Source organism: Ursus maritimus, unplaced genomic scaffold (assembly GCF_017311325.1).
Source record: "Ursus maritimus isolate PB19 unplaced genomic scaffold, ASM1731132v1 scaffold_14, whole genome shotgun sequence".
Lineage (NCBI taxonomy): Eukaryota > Metazoa > Chordata > Mammalia > Carnivora > Ursidae > Ursus > Ursus maritimus.
Genome location: NW_024423786.1, coordinates 62,743,947 through 62,768,560, shown reverse-complemented (window position 1 = coordinate 62,768,560; position 24,614 = coordinate 62,743,947). Strand labels below are relative to the sequence as shown.

The window sequence follows — 24,614 nt, the reverse complement described above, 5'->3', positions numbered from 1 at the left end:
GGTAATCCGAGGGTCCCCGTTCCTCCCACCTCCCAATGGCCTTGAAGGCTCGGAGTCTAAGAGAGCTCAGACAAGCACAACTTAGGCAGGAGAGGAACCTTCCAGACAGATGCTGGCATCCAATGCTGCTTCTAGTCTGAGCCGCTAAAGGAAGCCAAAGCTGGTTTCCTTGTGTGAGGAGGTAGCCACCCTGAATCAGAATAGTCCAAAAATTCCTTAGCTGTTTGCCACTTTGCACACTCTCTTTGAAGAACAGTTATTTTTTTATGGTGTTTCCTTGTAAAGCTTTCCTCGGCAACCGCGGGATTTTGCAGAACAGGAAAGTGAGGTCCCAGGAGCTTCACCATCAGATCCAAACCTTGGATCACCTGTGTTCCATGCCCTTTGCACAGAAAAGCCACGGGGCAAATATGTGCACATGTGATTTTTGTAGCACTTGGGTCCCGTGGGTGGAGCCCCAGGGGATGGAGGGCGGCCGGCCCCTGGGCCTCATGGGCCGCTGCAGGCAGGCAGAGCAGGCGGGGACACGGGCCTGGAGCCGGTGCTGTGGCTACGGGGCTCACCTGCCTGTCTGCCTTCCAGCGGCACCATGAGTAGCGACACCGAAATGGAAGTGTTCGGCATTGCCGCTCCTTTCCTCCGGAAGTCGGAAAAGGAGAGGATCGAGGCTCAGAACCAGCCCTTTGATGCCAAGACCTACTGCTTTGTGGTCGACTCAAAGGAGGAATACGCCAAGGGGAGAATTAAGAGTAGCCACGATGGGAAGGTCACGGTGGAAACTGAAGACAACCGGGTAAGCCTCGCGCACACCCTCTGGCTGCCCCGCAGGGTCCCCGAGCCTGTGCACCTTCCCACTCCTGCCACTTCCAGATGCGGCTCTGCCACCTGGATGCCTCGCATGGCTTCCCTGCCTTGGCTTCCCAGGTGGCCTCGGAGATGGCAGAGTGAACGCTGGCCTCGGGTTGCAGGGTAGAAGAAGAACCCAGTTGTGGCCACTCAAAGCACTCCGTGTTCAGGAAGGAGCCTTTGCCAATGTTCACGTCACTTTAGGGGCATCGCAAGGGTGTGGGGCTGGGAGTCCAACAGCGAGAAGACCCCCTTCAGTAAAACACTCTCCTTTGGTAGCCTGGGTTTCCCTACCTCTTCTAGCAGTAGCCGTCTAGCTTAGGAAGTAAGGAAAAGTGGGTAAGGGATCCTAGTGGACCACAGGCTCCATGTGAAATGGCAACCTCCTATTTCATCAAGGCCATGAGCCACGCAGCCTACTACATTCGGGCCCAGAACACGGTAGTGAAATCCTGGACTTCACTAGTTTCTGGAATCGAGACTAGAAGAATCTGGAAATGTTCCGAGAAAAGTTTAAAAAAAAAAAAAAGCTTAAAAGAAGAAAAAGAAAATCTGGAGGAAGACATAGTCATTGGGTTGGGTGTGAAGAAAGCAGGCTGTGAGAATCACCCTTCGAGGCCACCAGCCCCTGAGGCTCCTAGAGGAGGGCTCTCTGTACCCATCAGATGTCAGGGCTGAGAGTGGGTCTGCAAAGCAGTAGGGGAGGTGGAAGCCAGACGGTCCAGACCCATCACAAGGGGGGCTAGTTGCATGGGGTGGTTTAAATGAATCCTGCTTGAAGGTAGGAGAAGGCAGGTTTCCCACCCAACTTGCCCAGAGATGGGAGCGCTGTTTAGAGAAAAACGGCAAAATCCCTGAGTGACAGAGACAATCACACACTCTCGGCGCCCCCGTGAGCCGCCCCCCAACCCTGTCTTCTCCCGCTGTCCGAGGGCTTTTTTCCCAGGGCTTGCTCCTCGGGATTCAGGCTCTTCGTGGGAAACAGACAAAAAATGAAAATGGGGCAAGACACACAGAGGACACTAGGTAGTCACCGTACCTCTTCCCACACAGACCCTGGTGGTCAAACCAGAGGACGTGTATGCGATGAACCCCCCCAAGTTCGACCGGATCGAGGACATGGCCATGCTGACGCACCTGAACGAGCCGGCCGTGCTGTACAACCTCAAGGACCGCTACACGTCCTGGATGATCTACGTCAGTGCCCAGGGTCCCCGGGGCGGTCGGTGCAGTGGGGGTGACCAGGGGGTGACGAAGCTGTCGAACAAAAGAGGGGAGACAGGAGGAAAAGAAGAAGGAGGGGAAGGGGAAAGGCAGGGGATGAGGGTGGAAGGGGGGATTAGGAAGAAGAGAGGCCGGAAGTGGGGATCAGGGAGTGAGGCAGGAGAGCCAGCTGAGGTCTGGGGCTGGGCAGGGTCACCTGCTAGTCGCAGGAGGGCCGGCCGGTCCCCTCTGCATCTCCGTGCCTCAACTCTAAAGAGAAATCCATCCCTCCTTTACAAGTTCAGCGTAAAGAGACAGAATAACAGAGACAAAGGGTTTTACACATGCACACGCGTGCATGTGTTTTTTCCACTCCCACAGACCTACTCGGGTCTCTTCTGCGTCACCGTGAACCCCTACAAGTGGCTGCCGGTGTACAACCCCGAGGTGGTGGAAGGCTACCGAGGCAAGAAGCGCCAGGAGGCCCCGCCCCACATCTTCTCCATCTCCGACAACGCCTACCAGTTCATGCTGACGGGTGAGTCTCTGGGGGGGGGGGGCTGCCGTGGAGGGCCGGCGCTGGGGCTGCTGGCTGGCATGTGCCCTCCGCACAAGGGGTGGAGGGTAGGGGTAGTTAAAGAGGCTGGAAGAGGCCAGATCTTCTAGGGCCTTGCAGGCTCTGCTAGGAAATCTGGATTGAATGTAAGCATTGGTTAAACCATATGAAACCGACATTTTGGTGGTGGGGGGGGTGAAGATGAAGATTGATAATTTCACACGGTTCAACCCAGTGGGATGCAAAGCCACTGACTGGTTGGTTTGAAGCAGAAGCTTCACCTCGGAGTGTCACTGTCAAGAAGGAGGCTCTTCCAGCTGCCCCAGGGCCACACAAAATGCTGTTGGGAGGAAGGCCCAGTGTAGGGAACCGTGACTACTTGACAAAGGGCGGAGGGCTGGGGAAGCTCTTCATACTGCTGTCACCTCTGCTTCGTTCTTCCTTTGGCAGATCGTGAGAACCAGTCCATTCTGATCACGTGAGTATCCAAGACCTCGAGCAGCTTCGAAGCTGTGGCTCTCTGTCTCCAAGGCAGGAGGCAAAGACGCTGTTTGCTCAATTCTGTCGATTAGAAAGTACTTAGAGCAGGGGCGCCTGGGTGACTCGGTGAAGCGTCAGACTCTTAATTGCAGCTCAGGGCATGATCTCAGGTCGTGAGATCGAGGCCTTCGTGGGGCTCCGCACTCAGCGGGGAGTCTGCTTGAGGTTCTCTCTCTCCCTCTGCCCCTCCTCCCTCTTTAAAAAAAAAGTACTTAGAGCAGAGTCTGTGATGAAAAGACGGAGATGGGGATGCACACACAGGAGGGTATATATAAGGCTTGAAACCTGGAATCACCCACTGCCAGGGCAGCTCAGCTCTGAGGGGGTCTCCCTTGGGCCTCTGCCTCTCCAAGTAGTTTCTCACATTTGTTTGGTAGGTGTGTGTCTGATGTGGCTTGCAGTACGTCCAGGCCTCTGTGGGACATCTCGGGGAGGGTGTTGATACTAATGGGACACGTTTCTCTCTCCCTCTCTCTTTTGATCACTCCGAATAGCGGAGAATCCGGGGCAGGGAAGACTGTGAACACCAAACGGGTCATCCAGTACTTTGCAACAATTGCAGCCACTGGAGACCTCGCCAAGAAGAAGGACTCCAAAATGAAGGTATAGGGAAGGGAAAAGAGTGCTGTTTCCATCTCCGACCTTGGTGTTATCTTCACAGCGAGGGGCGAGGGCAGGTCAGGACTTGAAGTCCTGAGGGCGCCAGTTACTGCCGACAACCCAGGGTGTGGTAGATCTTCCAGGACCAGATCCTCTGATTTCCTAAAAAGCAAGGCTCTGAGGGTTAACTAAGGAAGGTCATTTTGGGAGCAGCTCAGAGAGCTTGTTCTTTTGTGGCAGAATCACATGTACCCACTTAAGAGAACTGTAGCAGTACCTGCTTTTCAAACAGAGAGGTTACAACCGGTAGGAAGTGAACGCAGACACCCAACTCACTGAAGCATTAAGGGGATTTTACAGCAAGACACCCACGGACGCCCAAATGTCACAAAAGGACGGAAGCGTTTCAGCTGAGCCTTGCGGAGGATTTGACTGGGACTTGTCCCGGAAAGCCAGGGGGACGGGGACGGGCTCTGCCATGGACTGCCAGGCAGCAAGGGCGGGCAGGCGGCAGAGCTGGGGAGCATTTCCCAGTGTCATTCGTGGCTGCCTCCTCCCCTGATGTCTTGCCTTAGGGGACACTGGAAGATCAAATCATCAGTGCCAACCCCTTGCTGGAGGCCTTCGGGAACGCCAAGACCGTGAGGAACGACAACTCCTCCCGCTTTGTGAGTCTGAGTTCAGTTCCGCTGGGGTTTCTCTGGGGCCCTAAAGACTGGCGAGTTTCCTGTCCTCACGGAGGCTGCAGGCCGGGGCGGGGGGTTAGCCAGTGACGTAATGAAACACAACACAGCAGCGAGACAACTTCATGAAAAGCTCAATAAACAGGGAGTAACTGCAGGCTGGGTCTCCTTTAGACACAGTTGGCAGAAAAGGCGTCTAGGGTGGCCTATGAACCCCAAGATCTGCAGGACGAGGAGGGACAAAGGGAAGAACAAGCACACACTCTCTGAGGTGGGGAAGGGCCACGTGTAGTCAAGGGATCTGGGAGAGTTTGCATGGCGGCAGTAAGGCGGGCAGGAGGCGGGTAGACGGAGGTCTGGTCATGTAGGAGCGTGGAGGCCATGAGAAGGGGGGTGGATTCTATTCAGGAAGCTCCTGAAGGATTCTGCAAGCCGAGAAGTGATATGGTTTGATTTGCATCTTGAAAAAAGTCACTCTGTTACTTTACGAGGGGATGGGGTTGGGGAATTGGAGGAATGGTGGAGCAAAGGGCATGGAAGCAAGGGACACGTCGCACTGGGCAGAGAAGGGAGAAGAAGGAAGACACACTGAATTTTAGGTAGGGGAAGAAAGCTCCTGTTCACATTGCCCAGCAGACTAGCAAGAGCACTTGGAGCCACGTAGACACTGGTGTTCCTTTCCCCCCACAGGGCAAGTTCATCCGAATCCACTTTGGAACCACTGGGAAGCTGGCCTCTGCGGATATTGAAACTTGTAAGTCGGCTACAGAGCAGATGGCATCTCAGGGTGGGTGGGGCAGTTTGGAAAACAGTGCCGTGTTTGTGTCCATAGATCTGCTGGAAAAATCAAGAGTGACCTTCCAGCTGAAGGCTGAGAGAAGCTACCACATCTTCTACCAGATCCTTTCCAACAAGAAGCCTGAGCTCATAGGTGAGGCATTTGGGCCCTGACGTCACTGGACCAAGGAGAGTTGCACCTGCCTGCACATAGGTGACTCGGCAGCCCACGGCGGAAGTTTGTTTTAGAAGTGGGAGGGGTCTATTTTTGACAGCGATGTGCCAATTTGGAAGAAACTGAATCCCCTGGGCAGGAGCAAGATTAAACCACGACTGAATTCAGTAAGGGTTCATGAAAACCTGAACAGCCAAGCATTTAATTGTCCTTCAGCGCCCCCTAGTGTTCTGAAGCAGGAAGCAGCCTCCCACCAGACCAACAGCCCCCAGTCCCCCACCCAACACAGGCCTATGTGCACGCGGTCTGCTTTGCTCTCTGGTGGGGCTTGCTCCGCCTTCTGGTCCCAAAGCCTGGAAACAGGCTGCAGCCCTTCAACAGGTTTTGGGAAAGGCTGTGATGATACCAGAGCACCTGTGCTTTCCCTCAGTGTGGGCTCCTCTTCTGACCCGCACTCACTCAGCCAGCTTTCCATATTAAATTTCCCCAACCTACACTGATATGCGCCATTCACGTGCAAAGCAAGAGAACCTAAATGTTCTCTCTGGGGCTCTTAATCCACGTGGCATGGGCAGGCTGCAGGAAAGCAATCTCTGACTCTAAATTCGATTTGGGCTCCAGCGGTGAAAGTCTCAGCCCAGAATCTAGGAGCTCAGATTCACTGGCTGGGTGTTTCCTTTGTATCCGTGTGACCTCTTTATTTGAAATTTCTCGCTTCAGAGCTGCTGCTTATTACAACCAACCCTTACGACTACCCGTTCATCAGCCAGGGTGAAATCCTGGTGGCCAGCATTGACGATGCGGAGGAGCTATTGGCCACAGATGTAAGTAGAACGAAGAGGAAGGTGCGGGGTGCTTCCCCTCCATCGCTAGGGTCAACCGACTAACACGCTGCTCTTCGAATGTCAGAGCGCCATTGACATCCTGGGCTTCACCCCAGAAGAGAAGTCTGGGCTCTACAAGCTCACGGGGGCCGTGATGCATTATGGGAACATGAAGTTCAAGCAGAAGCAGCGGGAGGAGCAGGCAGAGCCGGACGGCACCGAAGGTACGAAATAACCACAACGGGCTATTCACCAGAGCTGGGTGGGTGGTCAGTAGAGACCATTTGGTGCGTCTTTTGAAAGCAATGAATCCTCTCCCAGGCTCCGATTTCTAGCATTACCAGCCCCATTTGCTGAATCACTGGGATGGGCCTGTTTCAAAGGCAATGAGACATGACCAGGGCTTTCCGGAACCCAGTCCTGCTTTCCCATAAAACCTATCATGTTCTCGGAGTGACTTAGATTCCACTGGCCACATACAAGCAGTTTAAAGATAAGGGATGTACAAATAGCCAAGACAAGCTTCGCCAAGCTTTGAAATATCTGCATGAAATATCAGGGGTACCCCTTTGTGATCGTCTTTCTTCTCTTGGCAGTGGCCGACAAAACGGCATATCTGATGGGCCTGAACTCGTCGGACCTCCTGAAAGCTTTGTGCTTCCCCAGGGTGAAAGTCGGGAATGAGTACGTTACCAAAGGTCAAACCGTGGATCAGGTGAGCGACTGCTTCGAGGCTGCAAGAGACACAGGCTCCCGATGGCCACTGCCTTCTGACTCCAGTGATCTTTCCCCCAACAGGTTCACCATGCCGTGAATGCCCTTTCCAAATCAGTTTATGAAAAGCTGTTCTTGTGGATGGTCACTCGCATCAACCAACAACTGGATACAAAGCTGCCAAGACAACACTTCATCGGTGTTTTGGACATCGCAGGATTTGAGATCTTTGAGGTCTGGGTTCCCTAGTTCCGTGTTTTCTTGTGGGGAGGGATTGGTCATCATGATCCCATAGGAAGATGTCAAGGTGAGCAACATGTCAGAGCATCACATCGTGTAGGAAATCGTAGGGCAGATCAGGCAGAAGAGAAGCACCTTGCAGGGAGGGGGGTTGTATAATTTCAAGAGAGCAGAAGACATGGCACAAGTGGCATTTTATAAAGGACATTGTTAATTGGATAAAAGAAAGAACTCAAATGCAATCATTGACATAGGAAGAGGCAGGCATATTGAGAATCTGATAAGCCAATCACTCCATCTTTACATAAATACCCTGCTGGTTCTGGGTTAGAAGCATATGGCCATTCTTAAGAGCATATATTTTATGTGTGCCAGACACAGGACATGCCGGCGAATGAAAGATGAGTTTGTAGTTTATAGAGGAAAACGGAAGGTATATACGGTACACGGAAGAGTAACTATAAAATAAGGCAGACCGTGGTCGATGCATAGGAGAGTCCCCGACCACAGGGACGCAGGAGACAGAGAAACACCTTCTAGCTGGAAGTTCAGAGAAGTCTCCAAGGAAGAGACGAGATCTGGGCTAGACCTTGAAGAACGTGCCCATATCTGAAGGAATAAATGAGCTGGCAGAGCCTGAGGCAAAGAGGAGGAAGGTTGATGGGTCTTTGATTTTGAAGGAAGTCTGACTTGGCGTGTGAACACTGTGTTTCGGTATTAGTATAACAGCCTGGAGCAGCTGTGCATCAACTTCACCAACGAGAAGCTGCAACAGTTCTTCAACCACCACATGTTCGTGCTGGAGCAGGAGGAGTACAAGAAGGAGGGCATCGAGTGGACATTCATCGACTTCGGGATGGACCTGGCCGCCTGCATCGAGCTCATCGAGAAGGTCTCCTGATCTGTCCACTCAGTAACCTCTTCTCGTAAACTCTGGCTCATCCTGCAGCTCGTATTTACCCTGTATGCATTTTGCTTTGCTTTCATCCAGCCCATGGGCATCTTCTCCATCCTGGAAGAGGAGTGCATGTTCCCCAAGGCCACAGACACCTCCTTCAAGAACAAGCTGTATGATCAGCACCTGGGCAAGTCCAGCAACTTCCAGAAGCCTAAGGTGGTCAAAGGCAGGGCCGAAGCGCACTTCTCACTGATCCACTATGCGGGCACCGTGGACTACAGTGTCTCGGGCTGGCTGGAGAAGAACAAGGACCCGCTGAACGAGACCGTGGTGGGGCTGTACCAGAAGTCCTCCAACCGGCTCCTGGCGCACCTCTACGCCACCTTCGCGACAGCGGATGGTAAGACTCCACAGACTGCCTTGTATTCATGCTTTCTCCTGCCACTCAGTTCACAGGGCTGAAAAACCCCTGGGGATCCGATAACAGCGCACGCCGTCTTTATCTTTCAGCTGACAGCGGAAAGAAGAAAGTTGCCAAGAAGAAGGGTTCTTCTTTCCAGACTGTCTCTGCCCTTTTCAGGGTAAGAAAAATACAGGTTTATTTGCTTGTAATTGGTTTAAGAGATCTCAGAATGAGCAATGTAGAGATTCTGACCTTGGTTTATTCAAGAATAGTAATGTCTTAATCTGCTGTTACTTAGTGAGGCTGAACAGCAGTATAATAAAATTTACATATATGAATATATAATATATAATAACTATATAAATATATGTAATATATAAATGAGGTTTAACAAATGTTGGTCCAGAATTCAGTTATTTTGTGTTGCAGGTAGTAGGGTTGGCTGGCCTGGGGGATGAGTCCTCGGCACAAACTTTCCCACTTGCCTGAGGGACACAGCCAATAGCATCTCAAGCTCCCAGCAGAGCCAGACACATTTCTGGAATTGGTTTCAGAGAGCATTTTGTACATGATTAGTCTCTGGCTCACCATGAGGCAAAAGACCATTATATCATTATTTGCGTGTACCTCTGGTCATTGAGCTATTAAAGAGTTAAATAATTTCATTCATTAGAATTCATGATATGTTGAAAATATAGATCTTATTTTTCATCACAGTATATCTCCGTCTTTGTAAGCCTACAGCAGACTGTCAAATTTCATCTTTTAGGAAAACCTGAACAAGCTGATGTCAAATTTAAGAACGACTCATCCTCACTTTGTGCGCTGTATAATTCCCAATGAGACCAAAACCCCAGGTAAGAGCCCTGCTGATGCTTGCCGTAGGCGGTGCTCAGTTTCTGGGAAATCCCGCGTGAAGCTGGTGTCTCTTGCTTCTCTTCTCAGGGGCTATGGAACACAGCCTTGTCCTGCACCAGCTGCGGTGTAACGGGGTGCTGGAGGGCATCCGCATCTGCAGGAAGGGATTCCCAAACAGGATTCTCTATGGGGATTTTAAACAAAGGTGTGTGATAAAAATGTTTTATATGCTGCTTGCTGCGGTGTATAGATGCTGGAATTTGAGAAGGAAAAATACTGGTATGAAAAGGCCCACTTCAACAGAGCAGTTGTGGACTCTCATGTAAAATGATTGACCTACCTCCCGGCCAAGGTATACATATTTCTTTCTCCCATGTTTTCTCAAGAGCATGTCTGATATATGGTACGGAGGAAAAGACCATTCCTAAGCGTCAGGAGGCTTAGATTCCATGCCACCACCTAGCAGTGTGACGATGGACAAGTTTCTTTCCCTCTCTGGACCCTGGCCTTCTTGCCTGTTAGATAGAAGAGAGCCTAAACTAGTTGGTCTCTAAGGTTAATGTCTTTGCTAATAGTCTGTGATTGTTTCTGTGTCTACAATGGCAGATACCGAGTGCTGAATGCCAGTGCCATCCCTGAGGGACAATTCATTGACAGCAAGAAAGCTTGTGAGAAGCTACTGGCTTCCATTGACATTGACCATACTCAGTACAAATTTGGACATACCAAGGTAATGCCTCAGTTCTGATAGATGCTGGCCTGCAGTCCCTTCTGGACTTCTTCATCACAGGGACTCATATCATCCTTCTCCCCTGGAAGGTGTTCTTTAAGGCTGGCTTGCTGGGAACCCTGGAGGAAATGCGGGATGACCGCCTGGCCAAACTGATCACCCGGACGCAAGCGGTGTGCAGAGGGTTCCTCATGCGTGTGGAATTCCAGAAGATGGTGCAGAGAAGGTCGAGCAGGGTCTCTATTCAAATATGAGCTCTCTGGGGGGAGTGGAGGGTCTCTCCTGGAAATAACCCATATTTTGTTTTCAGGGAGTCCATCTTCTGCATCCAGTACAACATCCGCGCCTTCATGAATGTCAAGCACTGGCCCTGGATGAAACTCTTCTTCAAGATCAAGCCACTCCTCAAGAGCGCGGAGACCGAGAAGGAGATGGCCACCATGAAGGAAGAGTTTCAGAAGACCAAAGATGAGCTCGCCAAGTCAGAGGCGAAAAGGAAGGAACTGGAGGAAAAACTGGTGACTCTAGTACAAGAGAAGAATGACCTGCAGCTCCAAGTGCAAGCCGTATGTGTTTAGGATTGTTTACCTTTGCTTATAGATTTGATTATTTAGAAAGACTGGATTTGGGGTGGGGTTTTTGCTTTGCAGTTGGGATGCTTTCTAAAGGACTTCATTTATACCAAGGTGATGGAATGTAACAAACCTTATCTCATTAAAGGAAATAGTGATTCTTTTTTGTTTTTTAAAGGAAAGTGAAAACTTGTTGGATGCAGAGGAGAGGTGTGACCAGCTGATCAAAGCCAAATTCCAGCTGGAGGCCAAGATCAAGGAGGTGACTGAGAGAGCAGAGGATGAGGAGGAGATCAATGCTGAGCTGACGGCCAAGAAGAGGAAACTGGAGGACGAGTGTTCAGAGCTTAAGAAAGACATTGACGACCTTGAGCTGACCCTGGCCAAGGTTGAAAAGGAGAAGCATGCCACGGAGAATAAGGTACTCTCTCCGCGGGTCTCTCCGGTTTCATGTAGTCATTGCGAACCAGACTTTATTTCTTCTTATAATTTGCTTGTGGCCTCTTCTTAGGTTAAAAACCTTACCGAGGAACTCGCAGGGTTGGACGAAACCATTGCAAAGCTGACCAGGGAGAAGAAGGCCCTCCAAGAGGCCCACCAGCAGGCCCTGGATGACCTCCAAGCTGAAGAAGACAAAGTCAATTCTTTGAGCAAAATCAAGAGCAAACTGGAACAGCAAGTCGATGATGTAAGTTAATAATGCTAACGGGAGTTCTAGAACTTCAGGGTGGGAAGAGACCCTCAGGAACCCTTGGGTGCAAAGCATTTGTTCTCAAAAGGATACGGTGCCCTTTTCAGCTGGAAAGCTCCCTAGAACAAGAAAAGAAGCTCCGTGTTGATCTGGAAAGGAACAAAAGGAAGCTCGAGGGAGACTTGAAGCTTGCCCAAGAGTCCATATTAGATCTGGAGAACGACAAGCAGCAGCTGGATGAAAGACTCAAGAAGTATGTCCTAAAGCCACTGATTTCAATCTTCCGAGTCTCTGGCTATTCTGTCTTCACACATTCTGCATTTCCCTTCACAGGAAGGATTTTGAATACAGTCAGCTGCAAAGCAAAGTGGAAGATGAGCAGACTCTGGGCCTCCAGTTTCAGAAGAAGATCAAAGAGCTACAGGTAGGAGGTGTCCCACATTTTTCTTTCGCATGAAGGTCTTGAATGTGGGCTGGGTGCCATTTGCTGTAAGCCATTTCAAGCAAGTGGGCAGGACCATGGGTCTGCCTGCCTCATCACTTTACTTTCTGCTCGGCTGACATAGCAGAGATGAACAATTTTTCCATAACTTAAAATAAAATACATAATGAAGGTATCGGGGGGGGTCAACATTTAGTTGAATGGACAATGTCCTAGGTTGGTCACTGCAGGGGTAACGACCATGTTGGGGCAGGACACATTCATTGTAAAGGAAATTAACAACAGTCCTATTCCCCTGGGAGAATCCCAACCATTGGTTTGTTTAAAGAGAATGGAAACTAGCTTGTACTTGATGTTCAGAGTGAGTCACCCCGGGGAACTACTGCCCATGGTGAATGGTCGCCCTCCACAGGCTCGGATTGAGGAACTGGAAGAGGAGATTGAGGCAGAGCGGGCGACCCGTGCAAAGACAGAGAAACAGCGCAGCGACTATGCCCGGGAACTGGAGGAGCTGAGTGAGAGGCTAGAAGAGGCGGGAGGAGTCACCTCCACCCAGATCGAGCTGAACAAGAAGCGGGAGGCTGAGTTCCAGAAAATGCGCCGGGACCTGGAAGAGGCCACCTTACAGCATGAAGCCATGCTGGCCACCTTGAGGAAGAAGCATGCAGACAGCATGGCTGAGCTTGGGGAGCAGATCGACAACCTGCAGAGGGTCAAGCAGAAGCTGGAGAAGGAGAAGAGCGAGTTCAAGCTGGAGATTGATGATCTGTCCAGCAACGTGGAGAGCGTGTCGAAATCCAAGGTGCTCAGGCAGGATGTGGCCCAGTGCTTTTGAGGAGAGATACCTCTGGGTCGTTCCAGTCTGAATACGGACTTAATGTTCTCCCCCTTCTCAATCCTTTAGGCCAATCTGGAGAAAATATGCCGAACTCTGGAGGATCAGTTGAGCGAGGCCAGGGGCAAGAATGAGGAGATTCAGAGGAGCATGAGTGAGCTGGCAACACAGAAGTCCCGTCTGCAGACGGAGGCTGGTGAGCGATGGGATGAGAGGGGCCACACCTCGTGGTCACCTCCAGTGGTGGGGGGCAACTGGTCAACCTCAAAGGGCAGCCCTGTGTGGGGGAGAATCTCTAGGAAAGCATATTTTCGGAGAGAAGCAATCAGAATAACTCAAGAAAGAGTTATTCAAAATATCGTGAAGGAGGGAACTTGAGAGTTCAGTAAAAACAGGAGCGAGAAAAGCAGATCAGAACAAGAGGGGAGTCAGAATATCACTTGGTTCAAGCTCTTTAACATCGATAATACTTTGCATTGAAAAGAATCTAAATGGCAGAAACGATACTAGAAACGAATTCCCAAGGCTTTTCTATTTCTTGCTGCACAAAAATTCAGATTCGTGGTCTGCAATCAAGTGTTTTAGATAATAGATAAAGAAACACAGCCAATTTGGATAGGCTCCTGGTGTGTAGGAGAAACATAAGGGAACATTATCTGGGGCTTTCACCTAGAAAACGTGGCCCTGCCCAGCCCTGGTCTGCCAACCCATCATCCCAGTGAATCAATCAATCCCTTGCTGGCAGCCACAACCAAGATAGCGAAGAAAAGTGATTTAGTTGCCCCCTCTATAATCATCTTGGGGATTCATCTCTGGAGTCATAAGGTCTCTCCCTCCACCTTTTTCCTCTTGCATATAAACATGAACCCACCACATTTACCCAAGAGTCTAACTTCAAATTATGAGCTGAAAGTCCTAAGGAAGGCACTGTTTCTCTTAATGACAAATCAACAAGCAGCTGGACACACCAGCCACTGGAAGGTCTGATGGGTGTTTTTAGATGGTAATGTTTAAATTTACAGCTGGTCCTGATGGGTTTTACCGACAAAAGTCACTCCAAGCTTCTAATAGTTTATAACAATACCCTATCAGTTGTGTCTTTGGTTTCTTTTTCATGGACACCTCCCTTCTCCCCCAAGAAAGGACCAACCCTGTCATTTACTCTCTCCCTGGATCTTAGGACGGTGCCTTACACACAGTAGGAACTTGATGAATGGGTAAGTGCATGAATAAAATGAAAATATTTCCTTCTGGACACAGGGGAGCTGAGTCGTCAACTGGAAGAAAAGGAAAGCATAGTGTCCCAACTTTCCAGGAGCAAACAAGCATTTACCCAGCAAATAGAAGAGCTCAAGAGGCAGTTAGAGGAAGAAAGCAAGGTAGGTCATTTGAGGGACTGCTTTCTTGGTCTAACCTTCAATTACCACCTGCAGTAGAACAGGGCAACTTTATTCAGTAGGTGATGATAGCAGGAACATGCTTGGACTATATCATGCACATGTCACCGAAACGCTCATCCATTGGGGTTCTCCTCTTTCTTGACTCCCACAGGCCAAGAACGCCCTGGCCCACGCCCTGCAGTCCTCCCGCCACGACTGTGACCTGCTGCGGGAACAGTATGAGGAGGAGCAGGAGTCCAAGGCCGAGCTTCAGAGGGCGCTGTCCAAGGCCAACAGCGAGGTGGCCCAGTGGAGGACCAAATACGAGACGGACGCCATCCAGCGCACGGAGGAGCTGGAGGAGGCCAAGTATGCAAGTCCACTTGCCTGTAGAAGAACAAGAGGACTCAGATGATGAGATGATAGAGGGCAGTGGGTTAGAGCTACTTGGGAATGGTTTTGTTACATTACGAGGTGTTTCCCCACCTCCTCGTCTCTTAATGCAGTGCTGTGCGTGCGCGGTGAGAGGGACCTGGCATTAACACACTTCATTAAGACAAACAACTTTGATCTCAGTTAGAGACAAGGCAGGTTATCGATCACTGGTTTTTGGCAGACAGGAAGTTCTCCCGGGCTTAAGAAAGTAAATGAGTATTTGAGTCACACAGATGAGTGACTCCAACTTGATGAACAGTGATGTTCAAGAGGACTGAGATTTGAATAGCGTCTGCTTCTCTTTCATATTCCTTAAGGAAAAAACTCGCTCAGCGCCTCCAAGATTCAGAGGAACAGGTTGAGGCCGTGAATGCTAAGTGTGCTTCCCTGGAGAAGACCAAACAGAGGCTGCAAGGGGAGGTCGAGGATCTGATGGTTGATGTTGAAAGAGCCAACTCTCTGGCCGCCGCTCTGGACAAGAAGCAGAGGAACTTTGACAAGGTGCGGGGTCAGCTCCATGCAAGCTGAACGGCGCTCCCAGTAGTCATGGAAGGAGGAGACTGGGTCCCAGTCCTGCCTCTGCCCCACCAGCCGTGTGGCCTTGGGCAAGTCCTGAGCTTCACGGGGCGGTTGTTTCCTTGTGTGTAAAATGAAACGGGCATGGGATGGGGGTGGAGGTCCCTTTCAAGCACTGTTAGCAGAGACAAACCAATTGCTAGCATGTGTTCAGTTCCAAATATTTTTGTTTCCCTGCACTGCTGGTCTGTCTGGGTGGCTGACATGTGGGAATCTAACTTGGGTCCCATTGAGAGACTCTCTGAAAGCCTCCCTTTCAGTATGACATTAAGGTTGATTTGAACCAACGTTTTAAGGAAAAATTTAGAAAGGCAGGGCCATTCATTCTCATATTAAGAAAAGGGCAGTCAGGCCCAGAGACTGCCTTCTCAGAGGATCCACGTGCTTTTGAGAGATGGCAACTGTTGCTGATATGTTACTGATCTTGAGTAAATTTATGGAACGAAATCTGGGCTCCTGAAATCATCAAGATCACGGCACCAGGCAAGAGACGCTGCCGAGGGTTGCCCCAGTTCTGGGAGTATTTCTCTTAATGCTTATGCTCAGTTAGGAGCTTGGAGCAGAGCTAATCAAGGGCACACCTCCCCTGCCCGTGTTCCAGGTGCTGGCCGAATGGAAGACCAAGTGTGAGGAGAGCCAGGCAGAGCTGGAGGCATCTCTGAAGGAGTCCCGCTCCTTGAGCACCGAGCTCTTCAAGCTGAAAAATGCCTACGAGGAAGCCTTAGATCAACTCGAAACTGTGAAACGAGAAAATAAGAATCTGGAGCGTAAGCAGTTTGAGGCAGCCTGACCTCCCCCTTGGCACTGTTGCCGGAGCGGGCATGGCTTCGGGACGCAAATCCCTGCACGCAGCTCGGGCATGCATGCGCGGACGGTGCCCGGCAGACGAGGGGGGGACTACGGAGCCTCTGCCTGGACACAATGTTATCTCTCAGAAACAGCCACCTTAGAAGGGCGGTGAACTAGTTACAAAGCACTCAGTAAGTGTTTAGCATGTTGGAAGCCTGGGCAGAGGCCTTCAAATGCAACCCGAACTTGTGTCTTCGCAGAGGAGATCGCGGACCTCACCGAACAAATTGCGGAGAATGGTAAAACCATCCACGAACTGGAGAAATCAAGAAAGCAGATCGAACTGGAAAAGGCAGATATCCAGCTGGCTCTTGAGGAAGCAGAGGTGAGCAGAATGCGAGCAGGCTGCCGCGGGAGGGGGTTGGGCGCAGCCTCCCCACCCAGACGGAGCTGCAGCCCAGCGCAAGGCGGGGAGAGGTGCTAGCTGGCCTCCCTCTGTGTCAGCTTTCCTGCCTTCTGTCTCTGTCAAGCCACACTCCGGAGGCGGCCGGCTCCTTTCCTATCCAATGGCATGAAATCACACCTGTGGGGTATCTTGGACTTAACTGAAGAAAAAGCATTCCATTAAAAGAGGTCTAGAAATGAGATTTTACAAAACCGTGGATGAATTTAAAGTATCCATAAGGTGCTTTATGCTCCTAAGAAATAGGATGATTTAAATGTGATTATTATGCGATAGTAAAATAAAAAACAAACAGCAATGCAAGAGATGTTATTTTTGCCCTTAAGGTAAATCAGGGATTTTTTAAGATCGTTTTGAATATTGTAGAGTTAGAGGTATGAATAGCCCACTGAAGCTTTATCCCCACAAAGGGTGGTGGTATAGCAGGCTCTGTCCCTTCATTGGCACCATTTCTGTTTTGCTTTGTTCTCTAAAGGCCGCCCTTGAGCATGAAGAGGCCAAGATCCTCCGAATCCAGCTTGAACTGACGCAGGTGAAATCAGAAATCGACAGAAAGATCGCGGAGAAGGACGAAGAGATCGAGCAGCTGAAGAGGAACTACCAGCGAACAGTAGAGACCATGCAGAGCGCCCTGGACGCCGAAGTGCGCAGCCGGAACGAGGCCATCAGGATCAAGAAGAAGATGGAGGGCGACCTGAACGAGATTGAGATCCAGCTGAGCCACGCCAACCGCCAGGCCGCAGAGACCGTCAAGCACCTCCGCAGCGTCCAGGGGCAGCTTAAGGTCTGGGACGGCTCCTGGGCGGGGACACCTCTCCAGCCCGCAAACACTCAGAGACGCGGGCTAGACTCGCGGCCCTCCCGCCCCCACGCCAACCCGACTTCTCCTCGCTTGTCTGGCTAGGACACCCAGCTCCACCTGGATGACGCCCTCCGTGGCCAGGAGGACCTGAAGGAGCAGCTGGCCATGGTGGAGCGCAGAGCCAACCTGCTGCAGGCCGAGGTCGAGGAGCTGCGGGCGTCTCTGGAGCAGACGGAGAGGGCTCGAAAGCTCGCCGAGCAGGAGCTCCTGGATGCCAACGAGAGAGTGCAGCTGCTGCACACCCAGGTGAGGGGCGGGCAGGTGGGGTGGGGGTGGGGGGCAAGACCCGGCCCGAGGCACGCCCGGGAACACCGCTCCTCCTGCCCTAGAACACCAGCCTCATCCACACCAAGAAGAAGCTGGAGACCGACCTGACGCAGCTCCAGAGCGAGGTGGAAGACGCCAGCAGGGACGCAAGGAATGCGGAGGAGAAGGCGAAGAAGGCCATCACAGATGTAAGGCTCTCCCCTGCTGTGCCTGTGCGCTGGCCAAATTCCTACTGCATTGAAGCCCCTCCTCCTCCCGACCCTGAGATTGTTCCCACTAGACGGGTGAGGGCCTCCCCAGGGGGCACACTGGGGTGCATTCTGCTCCCGAACTGCAACCCCCCTCCCCTGCATCGGACTCAGCACGTCCCCTCCGGCACATTTAAAAGGCCAATATAATAAATAAGGGAGCATAGGAAAAAAAAAGAAGGGAAAGGATTATAATCCGTTTCTAAGGCCCACTGAGAGGTATGGCCCTCTGTCCTTCAACATCTGACTTATTGCAAACGTGGAAACGAGACCCTTAGATGTCGACGTCACACCCAATGTCACCTGGTGTAGAGCTGGCTTCCCTCCCACCTGCACCTGACTCTCCTGGGCTTGAGCAGCCTGGTCCCCGCCGGCCACAGCTCCCACAGCGCCACCTGCTGCCTGATGGGGACCACTGCAGCTTTTCTGCTCTCGCGCGTCTGCAGGCCTCAATGCCCTACTGGCCTTCCCTTCACTCACTACCCCCAAACCTGCCCTGCGGGGTACCAACCGGTCTTCTCCAGGTCTCAGGTTCTTTTGAAAACATATTGGGGACAATGAAGTAAAGAATTTCTGGGGGCGGGGGGAGGGGGGAGATAAGGTCCCAAAGAGGCCAGTTTAAGAAAGGGAAGAAACCATTTTCCCTCCAGTCCCTGGACGCTGCACTTCTTAGGTTCTGTTACGTACCCGGTGTAGCTCTATGTTCCACTATGGAAAGGTGGGCTCAGTCACTGCCTTACCCGCTGTCCTTCTCTAGCGTGGCTGTGGCCCTCTGGGTGCCCAGGTTTGACAGTAGGGGCACCTGATCTTTGTCTGCATTTCCAGGCGGCCATGATGGCCGAGGAGCTGAAGAAGGAGCAGGACACCAGCGCCCACCTGGAGCGCATGAAGAAGAACATGGAGCAGACGGTGAAGGACCTGCAGCACCGTCTGGATGAGGCTGAGCAGCTGGCCCTAAAGGGCGGCAAGAAGCAGATCCAGAAACTGGAGACGCGGGTACTGGCGGGATGAAGCCCCGGCATAGGCAGGGCCTCCGGCCGCAGCCGCTCGTCTCCAGCCCTGGACCGACTTCCCAACTGTTTCCCCAGATCCGGGAGCTGGAGTTTGAGCTTGAAGGGGAGCAGAAGAAGAACACGGAGTCTGTCAAGGGCCTGAGGAAATATGAGCGGCGGGTCAAGGAGCTAACCTACCAGGTAAGAGAAAGAAAGCCCGACAAGCCTGTTCTATGCAAAGCGCAAACCCCGCCCTGGGTTCTCTCTCCAGAACATGGGGAGAAAGCCATTGCCCCAGAAAGGTGGCCCGACCTCGTGCAACTCTGCCCCCTCCTCTAGCTACAGGCTGTGTTCTTGCTTTTAGAGCGAAGAGGACAGGAAGAACGTGCTGAGGTTGCAGGACCTGGTGGATAAGCTCCAAGTGAAAGTCAAGTCTTACAAGAGGCAGGCTGAGGAGGCCGTAAGTCAGACTCGTTGTGGTTCTGGAACAGCGGCCTGGCCTGGCCCTCACTGGGAGCTCTGAGACAGGCGCACGCTCGCCTGACCTGCCCGGCCTCTTTGGTTTTAGGACGAACAGGCCAACGCTCACCTCACCAAATTCCGCAAAGCTCAGCATGAGCTCGAGGAGGCAGAAGAGCGTGCTGATATCGCAGAATCTCAAGTCAATAAACTGCGCGCTAAGACCCGCGACTTCACCACCAGCAGGGTAGGTGGCTCCCGTGGGCCCTAGATGCAGAAAAGCAGGTGCGTGCAGGGGTTGTGGCTCCCGGGCCAGCTGGGAAGAGCCCACAGTGGCGCAGACCCTTCTGAGCTGGAAAGAACCTTGGAGAACCCCGTACTTTAGGACTCGGTCAGTCTCAGGCTCAGGAAAGGAAGGGGTTTGCTTATGCAAGCTGCAGTAAAGCGAACACCATCCTGAAAAGGAAGGAGCATTTTCCCGCCGCGATCTCTCCGACGCCCTCTGCTGGTGCTAGTCTTCAGTCACTGTGCGTGTCGGTAGATAACCGGAGGTAGGAAGTCCCTGAGGATGGGGCTTGCTCTCTGGGGGCCAGTTCCTCAGGTTTTGGGGTGACTCCCTCCACGTATGCAATCGTGTATCTTCCTGAGGTCCAGAAAATATCCTGGGTCCTACTGAAAAACACAGGCGAGCAACTCCCCGATGCTTGCAGGGAGAGGGGACAGGAGGGAATGGGTCTCTGCCATCTGCTGTAACGAAAAACGCCCACTTTCTTTCCAGATGGTGGTCCATGATAGTGAAGAGTGAGTGATTCTCTTCTGGAGCAGGACAGAAAATATGCAAAATGTATATTTTCATGGTTCCTGGCCATTACCGTGAATTTCCATGTGACTCCTTCACATGCATTAAACTTTGCTTTGTTTTCAACTTGAGGCTGTGTTGCTGTATTTGTTTTCTCTTCCCTGTGTGGAAATGGTTCACTGCTTGGTGATTTTTGTGCCTAATGTTGAAATCTCCGTCGGCAGATGGCTTGATAAATTCCTCTGATGAGTGTATTTGAGGACAGGGAGAGATTGCTTTTATTGTATTTAGTTTTAAAAATTTGTTGTTGTTGTTGTTGTTGTTGTTGTTTTTAGAGAGAGAGCACAAGCAGGAAGGAGCAGAGGGAAAGGGAGAGAAAGAATCTTAAGCGGGTGCCACATTCAGCGCAGAGCCCAATGTGGGGCTCGATCTCATGATCCTGAGATCATGACCTGAGCCAAAAGCAAGAGTTGAACGCTTAACCGACTGTGCCACCCAGGCACCCCGAGGGATGGCTTTTAAATGTGGGATTAGATCGTAAAGGAAAAATACTTTTAGATGAACCACTGCTTTGGCAGGGGGAGGAGGGTAGGGGAGTTTGTCGGAAGAGTTGCCTCTCAGTGTGATGTGAAGGAACACAAAGGCTCAGGTCGGGAAAACTGTGCGTCAAGTTGAACAGGGTGATAGGGCAAGGGACAGGTTCCCCTCCTCCACACTCTATCAGGAAGGACCCCTGGGGTCCAGCAAATGTTTGTCGGGCAGCTCTCCATGCAAGTGCCATGGTAACTATTAAAAATACCCAAATAAATGAGGTAGCATCAGGTACCTCCAAGAGTGTGTCAAAATCTACTAGTGAGGGGCGCCTGGGTGGCACAGCGGTTAAAGCATCTGCCTTCGGCTCAGGGCGTGATCCCGGCGTTACAGGATCGAGACCCACATCAGGCTCCTCCGCTAGGAGCCTGTTTCTTCCTCTCCCACTCCCCCTGCTTGTGTTCCCTCTCTCGCTGGCTGTCTCTATCTCTGACAAATAAATAAATAAAATCTTTTAAAAAAAAAATCTACTAGTGAGTCCCGGGCTCAGTCTGCACTATTTCCAAGCCCCACAACAGAAACCTTACCCTTCACTCAGGGTAAACCTGTCTTTACCTTAGGAGAGAAAAAAATAGCAGGAAGTCACAGTAACTCTCTGGCCGATGGGCTATTGGAAAGACCATCTGCTAATCTGGAATCATCCCTTTCTTGTCATAATTAAACTTATCAGAAATAGTTGCCAGGTTCCCTTCTTTGTCCGATTTTAGGAGATGAGGAGACACTCAGTGGGCATCCAGGACCCGGGGAGGGGGAGTTCTCCTCAGCACCCAGTGTGGAGTTTAGCACCTCCTGGGATCTGTCACTAGAAAGGAGGCCAACATCAATGTCAGATTTGGCCTGTCAATGGTTTCAGAGAATTCTGTTTCCAAGACCACGTCTCTTTGACCTGCTCTCAATACTTCCTGGCCACACGGGACTAAACAGTGGCATGTCTCTCTGGGGCAGCTGCTGCTGAGACGAGTCACGGTGAGAACATTCTGACCAGGACCCAGGCCTGAGGCTGGACCAAAAGGGCGGCGGTGGCTCAGTGCCGCTCAGAATGACAAGGACTGCTACGGGCTGCCTTCCGTGGGAAGTGGGAGACACAGAAAGCAAACGGTTTCTTGTTACAGGGGTCCTCAAGCTGGTAAATAAAGAAATGAAAGAAACTGGAACATCACAATTGGGGTATGAATTACAAGCCCCTGATGAATTCTGGCTCCTAGGATCACAAAAATATAGACCACTGGACATCATATGCCTCCTGACGGAAGTATGCACTGTTGTCCGCGAAGAATTCCTGCCTCAGCCTGACCTCGTGATCTGGTGACCACTTAGAGGAAAGGCAGGGGACAGGGGCCCGAGAGTCAACCAATAAACTCCAGGATGTGGGGAAGAAGAAAGAAAGAAAGAAAGAAAGAAAGAAAGAAAGAAAGAAAGAAAGAAAGAAAGAAAGAAAGAAAGAAAGAAAAAATCCAGTTTTCTCAATAAATAAATTGCAAGGAAAAATATACAAAAGAAATGGAAGGAGGAACTATAGATTAAAAGATATTTAACAGACCTGCCCACAAATGCTCTACATGGGCCTTGCGAGGGCACAGGTGTGCTCACACACACACACACACACACACACCCAGCTGGTGAAATTTGAATACTGACTCAATATTTGATAGCCCTATAGGGTTCTTGTTCATTTTCAAGTCATTGTGTGATATTATGATTATGTTGTCTGAAATAATCCTTATAAAATACATACTCAAATACAGATAAAGGGAGAAGGCAGGAAGGAAGGGCCATCTTTGAGGTAAACTTATTCTATAGAACTCCAGACTTAAAGAATTGATAGACGAGGCCCTGATGTATTTTACGCAGACCAGGGGCTACACACATGAAAACTTCCGGGGCTGTGGGACCCGATAATGTCCTCCTACCAGCAAAGCGTGGTGTTTCTCACAAAGGGGAAGGTGAGCGGTTGGTTCTGGAAGCTATCCATGACTGTCTCTAGCAGGCTCCCATTTTGTGAAGGATAAAATGGAAAAACCATTTTCTAAGAGTTCATGTTATCTGCCCCATGAAGCGAGGGACAGTCATGACCATAGAAAACATAAGCCTTGTTACTCTAGAAAATGAAACACGAGCTCCTTCCAAATTCCGAATAAGGACCTGACGGCAGCACCGGCAGGAGAGGGGAAGCCTTGCCCGGGGATGGAGAGGAGGAAGATGATCTCAGGCGCTATTTACTGAATCTCACCGTGGGCTCTCAGCACGCACCACCCCATGTCATCCTCAGCGGAACAGCGCAGTGAGGACAAGCCAGGCCATGCGCCCTGCTTGACAGATGAAGACACCCAAGCAGAGTGACTTGCTTGAGGTCAAAATGGCAGGGCTGGGAAGCTCTCTAGATCCCAAGACTCTTAGACCACAAAGCACTGCCTACCTATCTGGCAAAACACACTTGAGAAACACTGCGGGATGGGGCTCGGGGCAGAGGGGTGTTAGGACTGGGCAGATAAAACCCAAAGGGTGCATTTTTTTGTGTTCCTGACTGTTGACCGTGTGGGGGCGTTGCCCCACAACCCTTCTCTTGCCCACCGACTCAGCCCGCCCCGTCCTCAGATAGCCTTCCCTCGGGCCATGCGACCGTCCAGCAGGAACCCGGGTGATCTTCAGTCGTTCGCGATATCTCCTGGTTCTTCTGCACAGGAGCCCCCTACCCAGATGACCACAGAGGGTGCACGGGTCCCTCCGCTTCTGGCTCAGTTCTTTAGGAGGAACCCTGCCACCTCCAAATTAAGGGCCATTGCAAATTACTTTTCCTTTTGCTAAATGGCCTCACGCTTTCATTATTTTTCTTCTGGGCTCTGGGCTTAGAATTTATTTACGTCCCCCAGCCCTGTAATCCTTACACTATCCAGAAACCTTGGACTCTCTGGATTCTTTACTGAGCCTCAAATCTCTTAGCAGATTTCTCTTTCTCATTACCTTTTATAATTTTTAATTACACAAGAAATACATGCTTGAGCACAGGACTAAAAAATAAATCTCCGTCAACTCTAAAGGGACTGCCGGCTAAGACGGTAGACTCCTTCTTTATTTGGAACAGATGAGCTCTTGATTTATGATTGGCAGGTGGCCCCCTTCTTAAGGACATGCGAGGGACACAGCTTCTAATAAGAGTAACATGCCCTTATGGGGGCACACTGGTTGCTTTGCAGCCTGCTGGCAGCTGGTGAGGGCTGCTTTTCCTTTCTCCACGCCTGGATCACCGCGACAGCTGAGAGCCTTAATAAAGCAAGGTGCGCCTAGGAATGTGGGGTGAGGAAGCCACTAGAACACGGCAGTCTATTTCTGCCCCTACCAATAATCCCACTGTTAAGACAGCTGAGGCCGAGAGCGTCTAAGGCTGCCTGCTGGTGCCCAGCCGGGATCTAGTTACCCTGAGCAATGCTGAGACATTCCGGAGGCTCTCCTGACCCTGGAGGCAGGCCTCTAGCAGCCAGGGGCCCAGGGTGGCATGGATTATTTTTAGTTAAGATGTTTCAGGCTTTCCATGGCAGCGAGGAGCAAGAAGCCCCACCACCCGGGCATTTGCGGGCCTTCTCGGTATTTTACCAAATTAGACATGGCCCTTGCTCAGGAGCCCTAAGGAGAGTCAGGGGAGCAGGAGACAGACACCCGTAGACCACCTTCATCCAGAAACCTGACACTAGCTTGCCGAGAGTAGGGGCAGCTTACAGAAAGTGGACAGTTGTCACCAACACAGGTTACCCAGTGAGCTTCGCACAGAAAGATAAAAGTAAGACAGAACCTCGGACCGAGGACAGGAAAGCAAGTAGAAGTACTCAAGCAATAATGATGAGAAACAACACAAAACCCAGGGTAATGGGACACGGAGGAAGATGAGGCGGTGACATGCTTTTACGGATCGTAAGAAAGTCCACCCCATTAGCCGTGAGCGCAGAGCTCTGTACGCAGCAGGAGCTCAGTGCCTCTGCTGAACTGAGTTCCCAGCAGGAAAAATAAAGTGCTGGGAATCTGTGTGCCCTTGGGGAAAGCGTTCCTTCTGTACTGACTCTCTGCCTCCCAGTACCAGGAATAAAGGGTGATTCCCCAGCGGGGGACTCTTTACAAATCTGTGAGCCATCCTAACCATGAACCTGATTTTCTCGGCCTTCGGAAACAATGGGT

General features: G+C 51.1%; 1 protein-coding gene across 1 annotated transcript; it reads left to right on the top strand.

Moving 5' to 3' along the window:
- Window positions 1-425: 425 nt before the first annotated feature.
- On the top strand, window positions 426-19,987 carry LOC103660505 (myosin-3). Its single transcript, XM_040630041.1, has 39 exons — window positions 426-793; window positions 1,900-2,043; window positions 2,431-2,587; window positions 3,056-3,083; window positions 3,640-3,748; window positions 4,321-4,413; window positions 5,119-5,182; window positions 5,261-5,359; window positions 6,101-6,204; window positions 6,290-6,428; window positions 6,801-6,919; window positions 7,003-7,152; window positions 7,880-8,050; window positions 8,150-8,456; window positions 8,567-8,637; window positions 9,229-9,316; window positions 9,405-9,522; window positions 9,924-10,047; window positions 10,137-10,273; window positions 10,358-10,613; window positions 10,798-11,040; window positions 11,131-11,307; window positions 11,418-11,563; window positions 11,644-11,734; window positions 12,165-12,554; window positions 12,657-12,783; window positions 13,848-13,966; window positions 14,139-14,335; window positions 14,719-14,902; window positions 15,579-15,744; window positions 16,027-16,151; window positions 16,705-17,013; window positions 17,134-17,337; window positions 17,421-17,546; window positions 18,432-18,602; window positions 18,695-18,799; window positions 18,963-19,058; window positions 19,167-19,304; window positions 19,836-19,987. The coding sequence occupies exons 1-39, from the start codon at window positions 590-592 to the stop codon at window positions 19,860-19,862; spliced, it is 5,823 nt and encodes a 1,940-aa protein (XP_040485975.1). The 5' UTR covers window positions 426-589; the 3' UTR covers window positions 19,863-19,987.
- The last annotated feature ends 4,627 nt before the right edge of the window (window positions 19,988-24,614 follow it).